This window comes from Podarcis melisellensis, assembly GCF_964234715.1.
Source record: "Podarcis melisellensis genome assembly, chromosome: 2".
NCBI lineage: Eukaryota > Metazoa > Chordata > Lepidosauria > Squamata > Lacertidae > Podarcis > Podarcis melisellensis.
The window spans coordinates 63,520,617-63,538,051 of NC_138529.1; the positions used below are offsets into that span (position 1 = coordinate 63,520,617).

Below are 17,435 nucleotides of genomic sequence, written 5' to 3' on the forward strand. Positions count from 1 at the left end.
AGCTGTCAATTTCTGCAAAATTCTCTGTTCACAGGTTCCAGAGTCAGTTTATCGAGCATATATACTCTCATCTCTCTTTATATTTCGAAACGCCCATATGCAGGACTGCCAGACTATAAGACTGTTACCTGCTACTCCTTTGCAGGATAAAGCACATGTAAGGGAACAAGCTTTAGAGCAGTACCAACAAGTGTGATTCACCTTTTGTTGACCCATCCTGGAATAAGCATGTCTGTATCCTACAGACAATGGATAGATAGCCTGGTTTTAATGGAAAACCTTCTCTTTATTGAATCACAGAACAACATTTATTCTCTTTATATAATATAGTGCAGATTTCACAAACATACATATTTAAAATATAGATTCTTTGGTAGAAAAAGAATCTGTCCCAAACAATAGAACATTTATTGAAAGCTGAAAGACGTTTGCCCTGATGTAGCCACCATTTTGAGTGTGCTGCTGCAACGCTGCTTTTCTGAGTAACAGGGTATGCCAAGTAGTCAGAGGATTTAGAAATCAGAGCAGTTTGAAGGCTGAAAAAGATACTAAAAATATTACAACAAACCAGGGATAAGCAACATGGTGCCCTCCAGATGTGGTTGGACTGCAACTCCTATCATCTCTATTGGGGATGTTGCCCAACAACATCAAGAGGGCACCATGTTCACTACCCTGGCAATAGACCAATCCTGATAAAGATGGTGAAAAATTCACTCTTAAAATAAGAGAAAAGTTGGGGGTTGGACTAGATGACCCTTCCAACTCTACAACTTCATGATACCATTTCTAACAGCTGTATCCAATGCTAGTCCTACTCAGAGTAGACCCACTGAAGTTAATAGATATGTTAACTTAAGTTCATTAATTTCAATGAGTATGACTTAATTGGATGCAACCCAAGCCTTTTCCCTTACTAGTCAAGCACTCATTTTATTCTCTAAGTGGGGCAAATCATAGCAAGTTGCTTGGTTGTTTAATACAAAAATATTCAGGGTGTTCCTCCCAAACTGCAAGCACAAAGGGGGGGGGGAGGAAAACCTTCCCATAGCCATGCAAGATATTAACAATGCAAAGTAATAATTCTACAAAAATAATTCTGTCCTGAAAGTCTTGGGGCTTTCAAACCTTTGCCTAGGCATCTAGGCAGGGATCCCACACTCCTGAATACAATAGCGCAAGAGCATTCAGCCACTTAAGATAGGGCCAAGAGGAACAAAATACAGCCGCCAACTATGTACATTTAGCCTATATTAGCTTTTTATTAGCTAGTTCTCTTTGAGCTACTTTTCATCGATCACTGAAAAGGTAGACATTCCAAATATATTGGCCAAATCTGGTCTAGGTTTCTGTTCTATCCAAACAAGTAAGCTCAAAGAAACAGTGCCGCTTGAAGAGCGATTTTTTTAGAATTCCCAATTTGTCTCTAAGGTTTCATTAATAAAAGAAGCAAGGCTAGGAAGATAAGGGGCTGATCCAGGCCTTTAATGAAATCTCTTTAAAACACTCATACTTGTAGTGTAACCCCATGTTTGTTCACTTGGAAGGAAGTCACATTGTGTCCTATGGAACTTACTCCCGTGTAACTGTGCCCAGTATTGCAACCTTAATGATTCTTTCTCCTGGAACCTCTGGGGGAAAAGCATTAACCGACACAGTGACAAAGCCGCCCCATACTTTGAACTTGCAACGTTGTCTGCACTTTATCCTCCTTGCTAGCCTAGGCAGATAAATGATGGCCAGTCAGCAAGTTATTACTGGTCAGTGAAACACAGTCAAAACGTTTGTCTTTTGTTACAAGCTCCTATTATTTTGCTGAACCGGGGAGGTGCCGTTTATGCCGGCTGGGGCACTGCTCTAGGTGCAGAGATTTGATTTATTGCCCTGTTAACTCTGTACGAGCCTTGATGTGAGAAATCTGTAGAACTGGCAGGAGAAGCTGGAAGGCATCCTGGATGTAAGAGGCACTGTTTGAAGCCTGCAAAGAAGAACATAAAAGGGCAATCACGCTGGGGGGCCCTTTCCATAAAGTGCCTGCTAATTCTAGAGGTTAGCATTTGTTCAGCATCTCACAACCACTGCTCCCCAAATCAACCACTTCAATGGAATAATGGGACATTATGCAACAAAAGGCATCTAGGAGAAAGGGCTGAGATATAGCCATGTCTCATCTGGTAGCCTACAAACCATGTTCACTGAAGAGCTATGCCCACCCTCCACCCACTGTCATTTGAGCAGATAGTTCATATGCTTTCTACATCTGCAATCCATAAGAGTTTGGGGAGTATTAAAGATTATTTTTGTTCCAAAAATCCAGATTAAAGTTTTACAGCATAACCTCCCGCAGTCTAAATGAGCAGTCAGAAATATTTCTCAACATTTTATCCTCTACTTGCCACCCAATCAGCACAACAGAAAGATTACACCACACTTAGCTCTTTCGGTAATGAGATTTCAGAAACTAGTTACATAATATGAACCAGATGCTGTAACTTTATGACAATATTCACACACACACAAGATTTCTCAACTTATTCTTTCTTCACTCCAGTCATCAGCCAGCCCACTTCAGACAAAGTCATAGCCAGTAAAAATATACATTGTTTAAGTAGCTAAAATTTTCAAGTACATTGCAACTGACCTCCAAAAACACTCCAGTGATTAAAGGGTTAAGGACATCTGCCTTCTCTTCCACCTGGAAAGATTGGATATTTTAGGTTGTATTACCAAACACAGCACAAAACCTCTTGAATATTATCTGATCTCCAGTCCAAAAATGATTTAAAGATACACTGATTAGATTAGCTGATAATCCATCTCACATTATTTGAAAATGCAGCTCTTACGTATTTCACATCAAAAACATGTTACATACAAAGTAAAGTCAGTTTCTCAGATGAGCTTGCAAAAATTAAAACAACAGCTGTAATACTGGGGCATCACGCTACTTGAGAGAGAGAAAGGTCAGTATGAACCAAGAGTACTGAGGGGGCTACCAGAAATTATGAATAGGAAGTTCATAATATGCAGTCAATGTCAGCCGCCAAAGGAGGGCGGGCATAGAAACCAAGAAGATATCTCTAAAATAAGCATAGTGCAAAATGGACATTTTCCACAGACGTTGCTAAACAACAGTTTGCAAAATACTGTTATCTCACTAAGTCATATTATGAAATTAATGGACTTGAATCCAATGATTTTAGTTGGTCTACTCTATGAGTATAACTAACTAGATTATCACCCTATGGATTTTCCCCCTTCTTTTCTTTTTTTAAAAAAACCTTTTAATAGAGAGAGAGTAAAGTAAAGTCTAGAACTGACTGCTGCAGCCACAAGAGACCATAGGCTGCCTCCTCTTTTAAAAAAGCAAAACAAAGGGAAATCCAGCTTTTCAGATGACTGCAGTAAGATCATACCATTGTCCAACAACTCTTTAAACTTGAGTTCTTACCCCAGCAGCTGTTAAGCACGTCACGAAGCCTTTAGATACAGCCGATAGTTCTTTGCACAACACAATGGTCATTCTAAGAAAGAACAAACAGCACACAGTAAACACAAATTGAAAGAAAATCTCCTCCTTGAATGCAATGCTTTTCAATAACTGCTCTTCAAAACCAAAAGTGATTTGATGAATTAACATTCTTTTTGAAAAAAGATATGAAAGAATCAGCCTCCTTCAAGCTTAATTCAAGCCTGTATTCAAGAGACAGATGGTGGAGGGAACAGGGATTTTTCAAATAATCTGTCAGCATCACACTCTTACACTCTGGGGCTGATCTGGACATCACTATTCTGTCTCATCGATCCACCACTTTGGGTGGTGAGATAAGTATAAAGTCCCCTGTGGAGTGAAAACAAGCACATGGCCCCCAAGGAGTGGTGTGATCTCCTGGCTCCACAAGCAAGCAGGAAGACAAGTCAGAACTTTGGCACCTTTGCAGCAGGAACACAACTCCATCTACACCATTGCGCAGGTTGCTACTGATTGGATTTGAAATTATTTTTTGTGTATGTTTTTGTTGTTTATCGCTTCTTGATGCTTTGTGAGAAGCGATTCACAAATGAAATAGATGGAAGTATGAAGCAATCTGCCTCCTCCTGTTTTCCCCACCCCTAGTTCTGTGCTCCAGACTGCTGCATCCATGGCCGCATTTGATTTTTTAAAATGCAGAGGAAAACAACACATAACCGGGGGCAGTATCCAATGCACTTATTCCATTGGAATAAAAATTTATGCATGCACAAGGGAACTTTCCTCCGCTCCCCAAATCTGCTCTGGAACAGATTAAAGGAGTGCATGGGAGGAGGAAAGGGTGGAAGCTCCATTACACAAGCAAAAATCTTTGCATCAACAGAATGAGTGGTGTGGAGCTACTTTGGATACAGCTCTTGAGTATAGTTTGGCCTAATAGTTCTCTAATATCAAAATCAAGAGAAACGGAACAGTAGTATCAAAGCCAGCAAGAAGGATTCTACTTATCATCTTATACACAGCAGAGTGGCCAAGAGTGATCAACCTTACTGTGAAAGGGCTTTGGCCCGATCTAGGGCTAACACCTCTTGCTCCTGCCCGTGAAGAACCAGAGCTGCAGTTTTGTGGAACGCTTCGATAGAATAAGCTGTCAATTCAGCCAGGCTCCTGATCGCACATGCGTGAACTTCCTGCAGAAGTTAGAAAAAGATGTCAGTCTCTCGTCTTTAAAAAAAAAAAAATATATTATGTTACTTTCCTACCCAATTCCATCCCACAGGCTTCATGTAGAGATTGTAACTGCAAGCATGAAGCAGCATGCTGTCAGCTATGAGCTTAGATTATATAAGCGCATTGACAGCTAGACAGCAGTGCAATATTCCTTCGGTTAAAATGATTACCTCTACTGATTTTTTATCCTCTTGCTCAGCATCCCCGGAGCCCACTTGCTGGTCTCCTTCATTCGGCGTTTCTTGTTTTGCAGTTCGCGCGCTGAGGCTCTTCGTCAATTCATGAGCGGAGTTCCTTGCCTGTCCGAGAGGAAGCAGAAACACACCAGCACATCACCAAAAGGAGAGGCAGGACCATCCCAGTCATGCTGCACATGGAGGAAGTACAACTGCCTCTGGAATGAAACTACGCAATGGGGAACATACTTTTGTTGCATTAACACCTGCAGTTGTTCTAACCTAATTGCGATGTGCTGATTTCATATCTGAAGTGGGTTTTGTTCTGTAAGCTCTAGTTTTTTTGCAATTCATGTTTTTCACTTTTCACCATAATCTTTGTTTTTCACAATGCAAGAATTCAATATTTTATTAAACACATAGCCAAAGCAGTACAATGAGTATAAATGTAAGTGACTTATATAGCATTGAACATGACATGTATAGCATTGAAAATGACATGTATATCTATGTACAGTTGGGGGTATGCAAAAAATGTATTCCCTTGGGATACACAGTATACTGGGGAACAATTTTTTTTCCATTTTCTTTTGCATGAGATTTTTCAACTGTTTTTATATGTTCTTTCAATGCTGATTTCAAATCTGAAATCGATTTCTGTGTATATGCTATCGTTATCTTTCAATTTCCGACTTTTGCCGATATGTCATATTTACACTGGGGATAAGTGGACACTGACACGTTGATCTAGCCTAAACACATGGTAATTATTGTTTTGCACACCTAGTTTTTCTTTATTTTTACAGTTTTCTAACCTAAATATTTGTATTTTCCAGATCGGACCATGGCTTCTTCAAGTAGACAAAAATGTGTAAACAAGCCTGATGCGTTTTGTTATGTATGTGGCTGCTACGCACTTCCTCGTCAAAGACGCAATATAACAGCGTTTGTGAGGCGTGCCTAACAGCCTAAAGATGACAAAAAAACACTCACTCACTTGGGTTAGTTTGGCTGGCGTTGTAGAGACTCGTAATTGTGAAAAGAGATCTGTTACTTCCTTTGTGAAGTCTTCCTCCTCTGAAAGCGAGAGATGACAGGTGCTGAATGCTACATCTAATCATCGACATTAAAACTTACTAAGTTGCATTTGAATTTTGCATTTGTACTCATTTCTGTCCTTTTGTATAAATAGCTTTGCTTTGCAAATATCTTAAGGTAAAGGTAAAGGGACCCCTGACCATTAGGTCCAGTCGTGACAGACTCTGGGGTTGCGGCGCTCATCTTGCTTTACTGGCCGAGGGAGCCGGCGTACAGCTTCCGGGTCATGTGGCCAGCATGAGTAAGCCGCTTCTAGCAAACCAGAGCAGCGCACGTAAACACAGTTTACCTTCCCGCAGGAGCGGTACCTATTTATCTACTTGCACTTTGATGTGCTTTCGAACTGCTAGGTTGGCAGGAGCAGGGACTAAGCAACGGGAGCTCAACCCCGTCATGGGGATTCGAACCACCGACCTTCTGATCGGCAATTCCTAGGCTTTTGTGGTTTAACCCACAGCGTCACCCGCGTCCCTTACAAATAACTTAGTCTCCATAAAATCTACCAAGAGGGACAGCCTCCTGCTCAAGAATTTGTATTATAATGGTCTTCTTCCCTTTTAAGTCAGGAATGATGAAGGAGATTATCCTGTGGAGCTTAGCAGTGCTTCTCTTGCACAAGTCCACAAGACTTCTGCTGCGGTTTTTGTGATCCCACTGATCAACTGCAATATCCTTCCTTTAAGCTTTGGATCACAGACTCAAATAGTGAGTGAGTCAGAATATCAGTAATGATTAACAAAAAGCCTGATGTCATAGATAATCCTGCCAAAGGTATTCACTTGAAGAAGCTGGAAGTCCACACTCAATTAACAGCCTGTGTTATCTGCATCTCCTGCAAAGCTTCCAGAGAACTGTCCACTGTCAGAAACAGAGTAATGGCAAGATGGACCATTGATAGGACTTAATGGACTGGTTCATATGCTTAGTTTTCCATCTTTCATGTGTTATTGTACCACACTCATAACGGAATGACTGAACTCACCATTCAGTCATTTTACTTTTGCTATTCAGTCTACTGTTACTTTTGCAAGTGGGAATTCTTGTAATTACCCTTCTTTTCTTCCTCTTCATCATCATAAAATTCAGCCAACGAAAACGCTTCTTTGAGCTGTTCCAATTCGGCCTTCAAAGTATCTAACTCATCTCCAGAGAGGGCACTTATCACCGACTTCACCTGATTTAAAAGGAAAGAAAGCCACAAAGAGAACCGTAAACCCACCAGCCAGAAACGCTTGATATTTGGTGTGAAAAGTTAAGGTGGCAGCACTAATGACAAGCTGACTACGGAAAGCAATTCACTCTTTGAGAAGGGGAGCTCTGTGTTTGGCATATTCTCTCACAGCAGAGAGAGAAGGTGTGTGTGTAAAAATATCAAACTTGCTCTACCTCGCAGTGCCATTGATTTTTACCATCAATGGCTCAGTCATTCAGAGCAACAAAGATTGAGAAAGCTCTTATTTTAATAAAAAACACTACACAAGGAGTAAAGAAACAGCAGGGGAGGGCAGGGAGAGGTGTTTTTCCTGCATTTACTGGCTTTCATTTACTGATGCTTGTGTGGAATCTATAAAAGGGCTCATCTGCCAGAGTTTAAAGAAATATTCATTTTTATTCCTCCTCAACTGTAAAAAAAGGAAATTGCTCAGGGCCATTACCTTTGATTCACTCTCTCTGGAAAGCATCTCTAAAGCTTCCAAATGAGAAAGACCCTGAAACTCATCAAAGAGTAGCCCATAATGGGCTTTCTTCTCTGTAGCCATGGAAACCTCAGTAGCTGTCCGCTGTTCTTCTCTCTCCTTTGCCTCTCGCAAGATCTACAAATGGAAAAGTTGAAGCATTAATGCTGGTGCATGTATATAGAAACACACACAAAGGAAAGGTTCGTCCTGAGATATCTGGGGTTCTGCTGTGAACAGCTCTAGGGACTGATCATTTGCCATTAAGGGAATCCAGGAAGAAGCTACTCTTTGTTGCTGTGTGGAAGCTTGAAGCCAATACCTGAGAAAGTGTGGAATTTCTGATCATCAGGCCTTTTGTTTTCTTAAAACCAGGGTCACCTTCCGCTATCACATCCATGGTCTTCTTACCAATGAATTCTAATGCATCCAAACTTCCACTAATAACAGTCTTCCCCTAAAAGTGGGGCAGGGTAAGGCGGGAAGCAAGAGAAAGAGAATAAACCTTTGATTGATGGAGTTTACTTAATGTGCTGCATTTCCACAATGAGCTGCACCCAAAGAGGCTTACAGCACACATTCAAAACATCAAAATACAGAGCATTGGAAATACAAATATACAAAACACAGAGCATGTCAGTAAATTAAAAAAATTGAAGGAACAGAGATCAAAACTCAAGTCAGAAGTATAAATCACATGATGAGAGCCCTGGGAGTCAAGTGTTCAAAGTGCAGGGTGGGGTTTTGAGTAGTCTTTGGGAAGAATGATAATAGGTGGCAATAAGAAGGAATAACACAGCCTAACACCACTTTATCTTGATTCTGGAACAACCATAAACATGACAAATAATTTTTCAAAAGCATATAATTATATGCTGTAAGAAGTGGATAAGTTTGCATAAACTATATTTCTCATTTTGTTTTACGAACCCAGTGAAACGCATTTTGTCTACTTATTCCACATTGATCAAAAATAAAAAGTCACATCCACATCATACATTAAAGCACATTCATCACACATCTGAAGCACGTGGCTTCCCCCAAAGAATACTGGGAGCTGTAACTTGTTAAAGGTACTGGGAAGAAGAAGAAGAAGAAGAAGAAGAAGAAGAAGAAGAAGAAGAGGAGGAGTAGTTTGGATTTGATATCCCGCCTTTCACTCCCCTTCAGGAGTCTCAAAGCGGCTAACAATCTCCTTTCCCTTCCTCCCCCACAACAAACACTCTGTGAGGTGAGTGGGGCTGAGAGACTTCAAAGAAGTGTGACTGGCCCAAGGTCACCCAGCAGCTGCATGTGGAGGAGCGGAGGCGCGAACCCGGTTCCCCAGATTACGTGACTACCACTCTTAACCACTACACCACACTGCAGTTCTGTGGGTGGTAAACTACAGTTCCCATAATGCTTTGAGGGAACCCATGCACTTTAAATGTGCATTGAATGTTCTTTAAATGTATGATCTGAATGTGACCAAATAATGCTTTCCAAAAAAACCCCCCAGATGATTAAAAAGCCATATTAGGTTGTATTGACCAGGTATAGGTCCCCCCTGCTATTTTTACACTGAACTCCATGAACTCCATATAGTACATTAAGGTGGAAGGTGACGATATTAAACTAGAAGATTACTATGTGCTGCATTAGTCCAAACCAGGCCACCACCATCTAACACCTTACAGTCTTTTCTCAGGTTAGATTACAAGCCAACCTTGAGAAGCACACCCCCCCCAACCACTACCCAGATGCAGAAATGACAGGCATGGATGTTTCTCTTCCCCTTTCTTCTTTGTGTTTGAAAGCTGCTAAGGCAACATTCCTCCTGCCATCACTAGAGCCAGCAGGGGGGTAGTTTCTGGCTCAGACTGCAGTGGAAAAAGGCTATTAGGGGAGGAAATATAGGCTACTTCAGAATACCAGCATGTTAGGAATACATCACTTCTCTAAATGAAATAAAGCGTTACAAAGTTCAGCAACATCACTAATGGCTAGCAAAGTCCACAGAATACTACAAATCCAAATCTTTATTGCTTAGCCAAAGGTCCTTACCACCACAAAGCACCATGCAATGTACCTTTTGCTAATGTACTTGTATACTTTCAGGATATTTCACTCCACCCCAATTAAACATCAATTCTAGACTAAGGAATTCACTGAGATCGGGGCCCAGGTCTTAAGCACGCAGCAGGAAATCCTCCTTTGTGAAGGAATGCCGTCAAGACATTCCAGATTTTACATCTCAAGGAAAGAATGCCCTCTTCTGCTCAGATGCCAATCAAAAACTTTTTCTTAACATATAGAGCTGCTAGACAGGTCACAAGCAACTAATTAGCAACCAATAAGTTATGATAATGCATATTACACAACACTACAGAATCATTTGATGATTTAATGAGCCATTGCGCAGCATCAACCAACCGCTTGAATCATGTTTTCCACTACTCAGAATTCAAAATGAAAAGCAAGCTTCCAATAAACAAATAAATTCAATAAATAAATAAAAAATAATAAGATAAGCTGGTGTTAATTGATATATTCCTTGCAGTCTCACTCACTGTGCTCTGAACAGCAGCAGAGATGGTAGAAAACATTCCAAATGCACCACTAATGGGCGAGGGATTTTCAGTCTCTTCTTTGCCATCATTGCCTTCTTCAGAGTTTTGGATTTCTGAAACAAGGGGAAGGGAATAGGATTGAAGTGGTGTGTGGGCCAAACTTAGCCTGTGGGGGATTTAAATTTGATCTACTAGGCCATTTCCCCCAAACTGTGCACACCTCTCCACACCTGGCTTCATTTGTGGTGCCAGGTGTGGGGCAAGCAGAGATGCAGCAGCTGCCAATGCACAATCAAGCCCCTTAATTGATCCCCCAATTGTCCATTGGCAAAGGAAAGCAGGCTTTGATTCTGCTGCCCAACAGCTGGTGAGCAGTAGAGCCAAAGGTTGTTAGGTCAGGTGAACGAGTTCCCTTACACTCCTTATGCCTAGGGCTGTGCATGCTGATTTGAAGTCCCTACTGCAAAGCACCCAATCAGCTGACATCACTGTGAGGTCAAGTGATTGACAGGTGGTTACCACCACCTACCTGTCTAATTTGATAAGGATCTGGTCAAAGGTCCCAAGCATCTTTTTTAATATATTTGTGATAATGCCACATAAAACTCATGCAATATCATAGATGTAGTGTTGACATGGATATAGAGCATCACATATGTAGTGCTTAATATCACAAATCTGTTGCCAATCTGATCTTCGTGTGACAAAATCCAGAGTTTACTTCAGGTCAGTGATAAAACAGCTACTTGATAGCAATTTAGGAATTCTGAAGTGAGCTGTAGTCTTGTGTTTGACACTTGTGATTAAAAGGCAGTTCAACATTTTGCGACCCATGAGGTCATAATTTGAAAACTGACTTGGATAAACATGTGTCTTTAATAAATTACAGATGTTTGCTTTATTTCTGTTTCCCAAATGACGTTTTCTGAATACGGCCAAGTAGTTCTATTTTTATTTTGGGTTGAATCCAAAGCTTGAGTTCATGAGTCCCACAGTCCTTGCCATGAGTTCCAAATCTGTTCCAGAGGGTTGGGGGACCCTCAATAATAGAACTGGGGTGTGCATAGGAAGCTGCAGTGGGGATGAGAGGAGGTGAAAGTCTCCTAATGCAAATATTGGATTCTGCCCTCTGCCTCCATGTCTACTTTTACAATTGACATTCTACAATGAAGGTATCCGGTGTTATGGTAACAGTACCATCCTAGGCAAGGACTCAGGTTGCACATAATGCTAAGCCAAACCATGGTTTACTGTGAATGCATCAGTGTGCAAGTACTAACAGTAGAAATAAGGTCTGCTTTGACACCCACACCCACACCCCCAGATGGTTTGGCTTTGCGTTACATCCAGATCCATAGCCATGGTTTGTGTCTTTCAGACAAACCACAAGCGGAAAGGCAAGAACAAACCTTGGCTACAGCTAGTCCGGAGCGAGACCAACCACAAGTCTGGATTTGGACATACCAGCAAGCCAAGCCATGGTTGAGCTCCAGCCAGATGAAGATCACAGGAAAAGTGAAGCAGGTTGCAGTTTTTACTGTTAGTACCTGCACACCAACATGCCAACGCTTAGCCATGCTTTGGCTTAGTGCTGCAATGTATCTAGGGCTTGATGCAGAGATATTCATGTGCAAAAGGACAATACCTGAAATCAAAAGAGCTTTTTTAGGTGCACTCAACAATCTGGGTAAGGCCAGTGTAGCGTGACACTCCCTTCCCAACCAAAAGCAGACACATATGTCATCATCACAAGCTAACTTGAAAGTCCCCTTGATTTTCAATAGCTTGCTCTTCCTGCTCTTTCAAACAAGTTCAAAGCCCTTTGAGTGCAAATAAAAATAAAGCTAAAAGGACCCCTGACCATTAAGTCCAGTCATGGATGATTCTGGGGTTGCGGCGCTCATCTTGCTTTACTGGCTGAGGGAGCCGGCGTTTGTCCGCAGTTTCCTGGTCATGTGGCCAGCATGACTAAAGCTTCTGCCAAACCAGCATGACGCTTCTGCCAAACCAGAGAAGTGCACAGAAATGCCATTTACCTTCCCGCCGGAGTGGTACCTATTTATCTACTTGCGCGTTGATGTGCTTTTGAACTGCTAGGTTGGCAGGAAATAGTAATGCAAATATTTGGATCCCAGCCAACCTACGCCAGTAGTTTCACATGCAATAAGCTGAGAAATATGCATTTAATTTGATTGGGACCAGTAGTCATTTACACCATACAGCAAAGAATCCTCATGTGCAAAGGCATCTCCCACAGCCATACAGGAGGTGCCAGTGCTAGATAAGACATAGGCTATGGGCTGTAGCTCCCATTTCTTTGTGTATATCTTGGATAAAAGGAAGCAAGGGAAGCTGAGACTTATGAAGAGCCTCACAACCTGTAAGTAAACTAGTGACAGCAAAATAGCAGCTTCTATTGAAATATATAACAGATTCCCTTGTACAAGAAGTAATAGCATTAAAACAACAACATCCATCATAGTACCACAAGGGGCAAACTTCAAATAGTTTATATATTTTTAATAGAAACCAACCTTCCCCAACATCTTTAGCCTCAGAAGATAATTCAGTAGGGCTGGGGATCCCAAGGGATGTTTCTGCTTTTTCAATGACATTTGAGATTCCGTGACCTAAAGAAAGCAGAGATATTACTTTAGTCCAAAGTAAAAATGAATTACTTCACCAAGCAAGCAGAGGCCATGTCAGCAGGATGAATTGCTCCAGGCAGTATGCTGCATTTGAAAAGCACAATGAATTGCCCAATCAAGCCAGTAGCTTAATATTTCCCCCTTTTTCCTCTCTGTTTAAGAGACAGCACAAATTGCAACCTCTCAACTTCTGTGCTGCTTCTTACATTTTTACCATGTTTAATCTGCCACTAATTAATTTTCTTCTGTTGTTTTCTATATAGAACATTTTGCACTTGTCACTTTTAACTTTTAAGGTAAAAAAGAAAAAGAAAAACAATTTCGAGCAGACCCAATTTATTTGATTCGGATTGTATAGCTTAGGTTTCGGGCAGCCTCACCTACGGTAGCCACTGTAGCAGAAGCAGTCGAGAGCAATGATTTTCCCCAGCTCCCCCAGTAACCCCATCCTGTCTGCGACTCTTCCACGGAACTGGAACTCTGGGGAAGAAATGAAAGCACATTGCCAACTGTACTATTGAAATTAAACATCCAGTTTAACCAAAATTCATTTCCAGACAGGAACTTTTATTTTTATTTACCATTCAGGAATTTTTATAGCAACACAAGAGTCTTGAACCTTGCCATATGGGCATCCAGTATATATGTTTTAAAGAGGTGTCACATGCTGTTGGCCATCTGCCCCCATCAGCAGTCCAGCTGCTGCATTCTGCACTAGCTACATACCAGTGCATGGTCTACAGTGGCCAAGTTATCCCAATCCAGACATGGTCATACCTGGCAAACCAGGCAAAGCTGGTAAAAGGCACATGCCCTCAAAATATGCTCTAGGGCAGTGGTTCCCAACCTTTTTTGGCCATGCCCCACCTAAGCAACTCTAAATCCTGATTGCCCCCCCCCCCATGACATATAATTTTTATTTTTCAAAATGTGAAGGAAGCCTAAAAGGCCATTAACTACTAATAAGACATCCTGGAATGTCCCCCTTAAAAATAAAATTGCCCCCTGTGGGGCATGTGCCCCACGTTTGCAACGTTAGGGGGGTTGGGTACCATCCAGAGCAGGTTGTGGGTGTGTATGGGGAGGAGAGAAAGGTGAAGTCTCATTACATTAGCAGGAACCCGTTCATGCAATGTTACGATTCCACCATATATTGTTTTATTAAATAATTTTAAAAAACAATGAATTAATTAAAGCAAAAATTAAGCAAAGGATGCAGGTCATTGCTTGTACAGTGGTACCTCAGGTTACATATGCTTCAGGTTACATATGCTTCAGGCCCCATTAGCTAAAGTGGCTCTTCAGGTTAAGAACAGTTTCAGGTTAAGAACGGACCTCTGGAACGAATTAAGTACATAACCAGAGGTACCACTGTATCCCTTTTGACAGGTTCCGTCTTCCTTAAAGCATTCAAGTTTGTCTCAGCCTTTGCAGACTGTCACAGTTCCAACAGTGTAAGCTAGCAAAATCAACAACAGGCATTTGCCACTGTGCTATTCACTGCTACATCCATCCACATCTTCTTAGCCCATCATAAGTTACACAAGTCTGACTCCTGCTTTCCCTATGTCTCAAACAGGTCCAACAAGATGAATATTAACAATGCACCTTACTATTTAGCACACAGAACAAATGTAGAACACAGATATCCACATCTCACAGTTCCACACTTCATTCAAAGGGATCTTCTTGGTCCCCAAATCCTGCTAGGGAATGTATATTAAAATGTGAATGTTGTTGGGGTAAATGAGAATTTACTGATAGCAGGCTTAGCACCAATACCTGTACATTCTGACCCAGTGGCTGTTGTGCAATACTGGGCTCAGAGATTTTCGCTTCAGGCCTTTTCCGTGTCATAGCCACAAGCTCAGCTTCCCCTCCATTACTCTCAGTGGGTTCTGCCTCCTCTGTCTTCTGAACATTTTCCTCTAGTTCATGAGCAACTTCATTCAAGGGTTCATTATCCTTTTGGGACATGACCACAGCATACCCTAGATTTATAAAGAATTATTGTTAAAACACATACAAGAAGTTTAACAAGATAAACGGCATTTTTTCAGGAACAAACTTAACTGGAATATTTTCCAGTGGCCTACATAGGTTGCGGAGTAATTTAACATGTTTGGATCATATATACTTTTGGTGTCAATCTACACTCCTTACAAAAAAATAATCCTAGTATGTGTTTCCCTAGCAAGGACAGTCGTGGGAATGTGGGAGTTAATTACATTTTTAAGTGTCCTAATTTGATTGGCATTGTACCCATTCATTATGATACTAATTCTATGAGACAATGCATTTTGAAAACAAAGGGTTTTCCATAGAAAAATATAGCAGTTCAAAACTTCCCACCATTGCTCACTACTAGTCCCAGCGTATAGGGGATCTAAAATCCAGGTTATGTCCAGTTGTGAAATTCTACATAATGAAATTACATGGCCCAGTTAGTACAGTAGCTACTCAAAACATTTTTCTTAAGATTGTTGTGCATTTCAAGATGTATTCTATAGAGAAGAGAAGTATATTAATGTTTTCCCTACTCATACCTACATCTACATTTTTTTTAATGTACTTGCTCTAACAGGGACCACCACTTGGACTTGAAGTGTCCTCCCATTCACCAATGGCTCTTTGATCCAGCAAAAACTTCCATAAACAGAAGGTAAGAGGCTCTGAAGGCAAGAGGCTCTGAAAATTCCTGTGCCTCTCCCCCCTGTCTGTTCTAGAGGGCTGACTGGTGGGGCAGAGGTCTTCAGGAGACAGGGACTGATACACACAAGTCACTCCACTCCCGTTTTTCTTCACGAAAGCCTCTATTGTATCAAGCATGACAATGCTTGTCATAGAGAGTCAGCTATGTCTTGCTGGTCCTGATTGTGAAGATCACACAATACTGACAGACAGAAAAAACAGTGTGTGTGTGCTAACAACATTGGGGAGCATTGCCCAATATCGTGGGGGGAAATAAAAGATGACCATACCATATTCTCTCCCTCTCTCATACACACACTTCACATATGAAGAACCACAAATATGTCTCTTCCTCTCTCTGTCCATGTGCATGACACAGGGCAGACAGCGCATTCCCAAACATTTGCTCTTCTCGGGTCATATCACTTACCCCCCAAGTGACCTGTCAGCCTTCTATTACAGTTTAACATTACTGAATGACATCAGTGTGTTCAGCTGTATACAACACTGTTGTGAATAATAAAAATGAAGGGAGGAAAACTGGCTTTATTCAGGGTGGGGGTATTAGGCAGCAGCTAAAATAGCCTTCTGCTTAAACACTAGCCTGGTAGCTTTGTTGTTTAGTCGTTTAGTCGTGTCCACTCTTCGCGACCAAATGGACCAGAGCACGCCAGGCCCTCCTGTCTTCCACTGCCTCCCGCAGTTTGGTCAAACTCATAGCCTGGTAGCTAGTAGTAGCTATATAGATGGCAAGAAAGGACATATAGGCAAGTGCATTGAATACCATATGGGTGAGTGAGGGAGCTGTTGGAGGAGGAACTCTGCACCTAGTATAGAAACCAGGGAAGCTGCCTTCTCATCCCCTCTGGTGTCTAGCACAGAAACACAAGATGCTGCTGCAGGAAGGCTAGAGATCTCTGCCCCTCCTTGGGCAACACCCAGCAGACTACTAAAACAACCTCCTTTTCTTGGCAGGCCTCTAACTGTCCTGCGCTTATTTGCAAGCCTAAGCTAAACGTGAATCAAAAAGGACTTTTTACAAGCTATGTCTTAGGACCATGAAAAGCAAAGCAAGACAAAAGTGTGTGTGTGTGTACAATTGTTACCGGAAAGTGGCGGACAGCAAGTACTGGAAATGCAGCATCTGTTGAAACCGTAAAAGATCAACCTGAGGCTACAGCGGGCAAACAGAGCGAGAGGTTGCTTTTTCCACGCTTATGAGAAAACACCCGCTTTATGGAGCTGCTTTCAAATGGAGAACGGTGTGGGTGGGTCAGTGGGGGGAGAGACGAGGGATCCCCAAAACCCGCAGCGCCCCTGGAAACCCGTAAGTGGGTCGGGGATTTCGCACCGGGGCTCTCGCTCCTCCCTCCCGCGGATGCTCAACAGGCAGGCCCACGGCTGCTTCAAGAGGTCGGGACGCGGAAAGCCCCATCACAGGGAGGGACCCCAACAGAGAGACCTTCCTATCCCTGAAGGGGAAGCCTGACGCTGCCCTTTCGTTTGGGGGACGGTGACAGGCGCCCTCCGCCCCCAATCATCTCCTGCGAAGGTTTTGGCCAAGCATTCCTGCTGCTCCCCAGGGCGGCGTTGCAAGGACGCGTAGAAGAGAGTCGCGCAACTTACAGGCAACACAAACAAACCACCGGGCAACTCGCGGTCCTCCGCCTCGTCGGTTTCCACCCTCCAGAGGCCTTCCCCGTCCCCACCGCAGCCACGTCTCAGCAAGTCAAGCACACGCGCCGCTCCCCCAGCACAAACACCGACGGACGGTCCTCCGAACCATAGAGGCGGCAGGAAAGAACGGCGGCGCGTGGGGGTGGGAGAGGCGAATCATTCCAGGAAAAAACACGCCCGACGGGCGGAAGTCGCGTCGCTCTTCCCGTTCCCTCGGC

At 42.4% G+C, this 17,435-nt stretch overlaps 1 protein-coding gene across 1 annotated transcript; it reads right to left on the reverse strand.

Moving 5' to 3' along the window:
* Positions 1 to 265: 265 nt before the first annotated feature.
* Positions 266 to 17,322, reverse strand: FAM114A2 (family with sequence similarity 114 member A2). Its single transcript, XM_081901058.1, has 14 exons — positions 17,167 to 17,322; positions 14,632 to 14,840; positions 13,230 to 13,329; positions 12,736 to 12,831; positions 10,202 to 10,314; positions 7,975 to 8,109; positions 7,632 to 7,790; positions 7,027 to 7,150; positions 5,876 to 5,955; positions 4,873 to 5,001; positions 4,523 to 4,662; positions 3,452 to 3,524; positions 2,642 to 2,695; positions 266 to 1,978 (listed from the first exon to the last, which is right to left on the reverse strand). Exons 2-14 carry the CDS (start codon positions 14,824 to 14,826, stop codon positions 1,877 to 1,879), a joined length of 1,500 nt encoding a protein of 499 aa, XP_081757184.1. The 5' UTR covers positions 14,827 to 14,840; positions 17,167 to 17,322; the 3' UTR covers positions 266 to 1,876.
* Between the last annotated feature and the right edge of the window lie 113 nt (positions 17,323 to 17,435).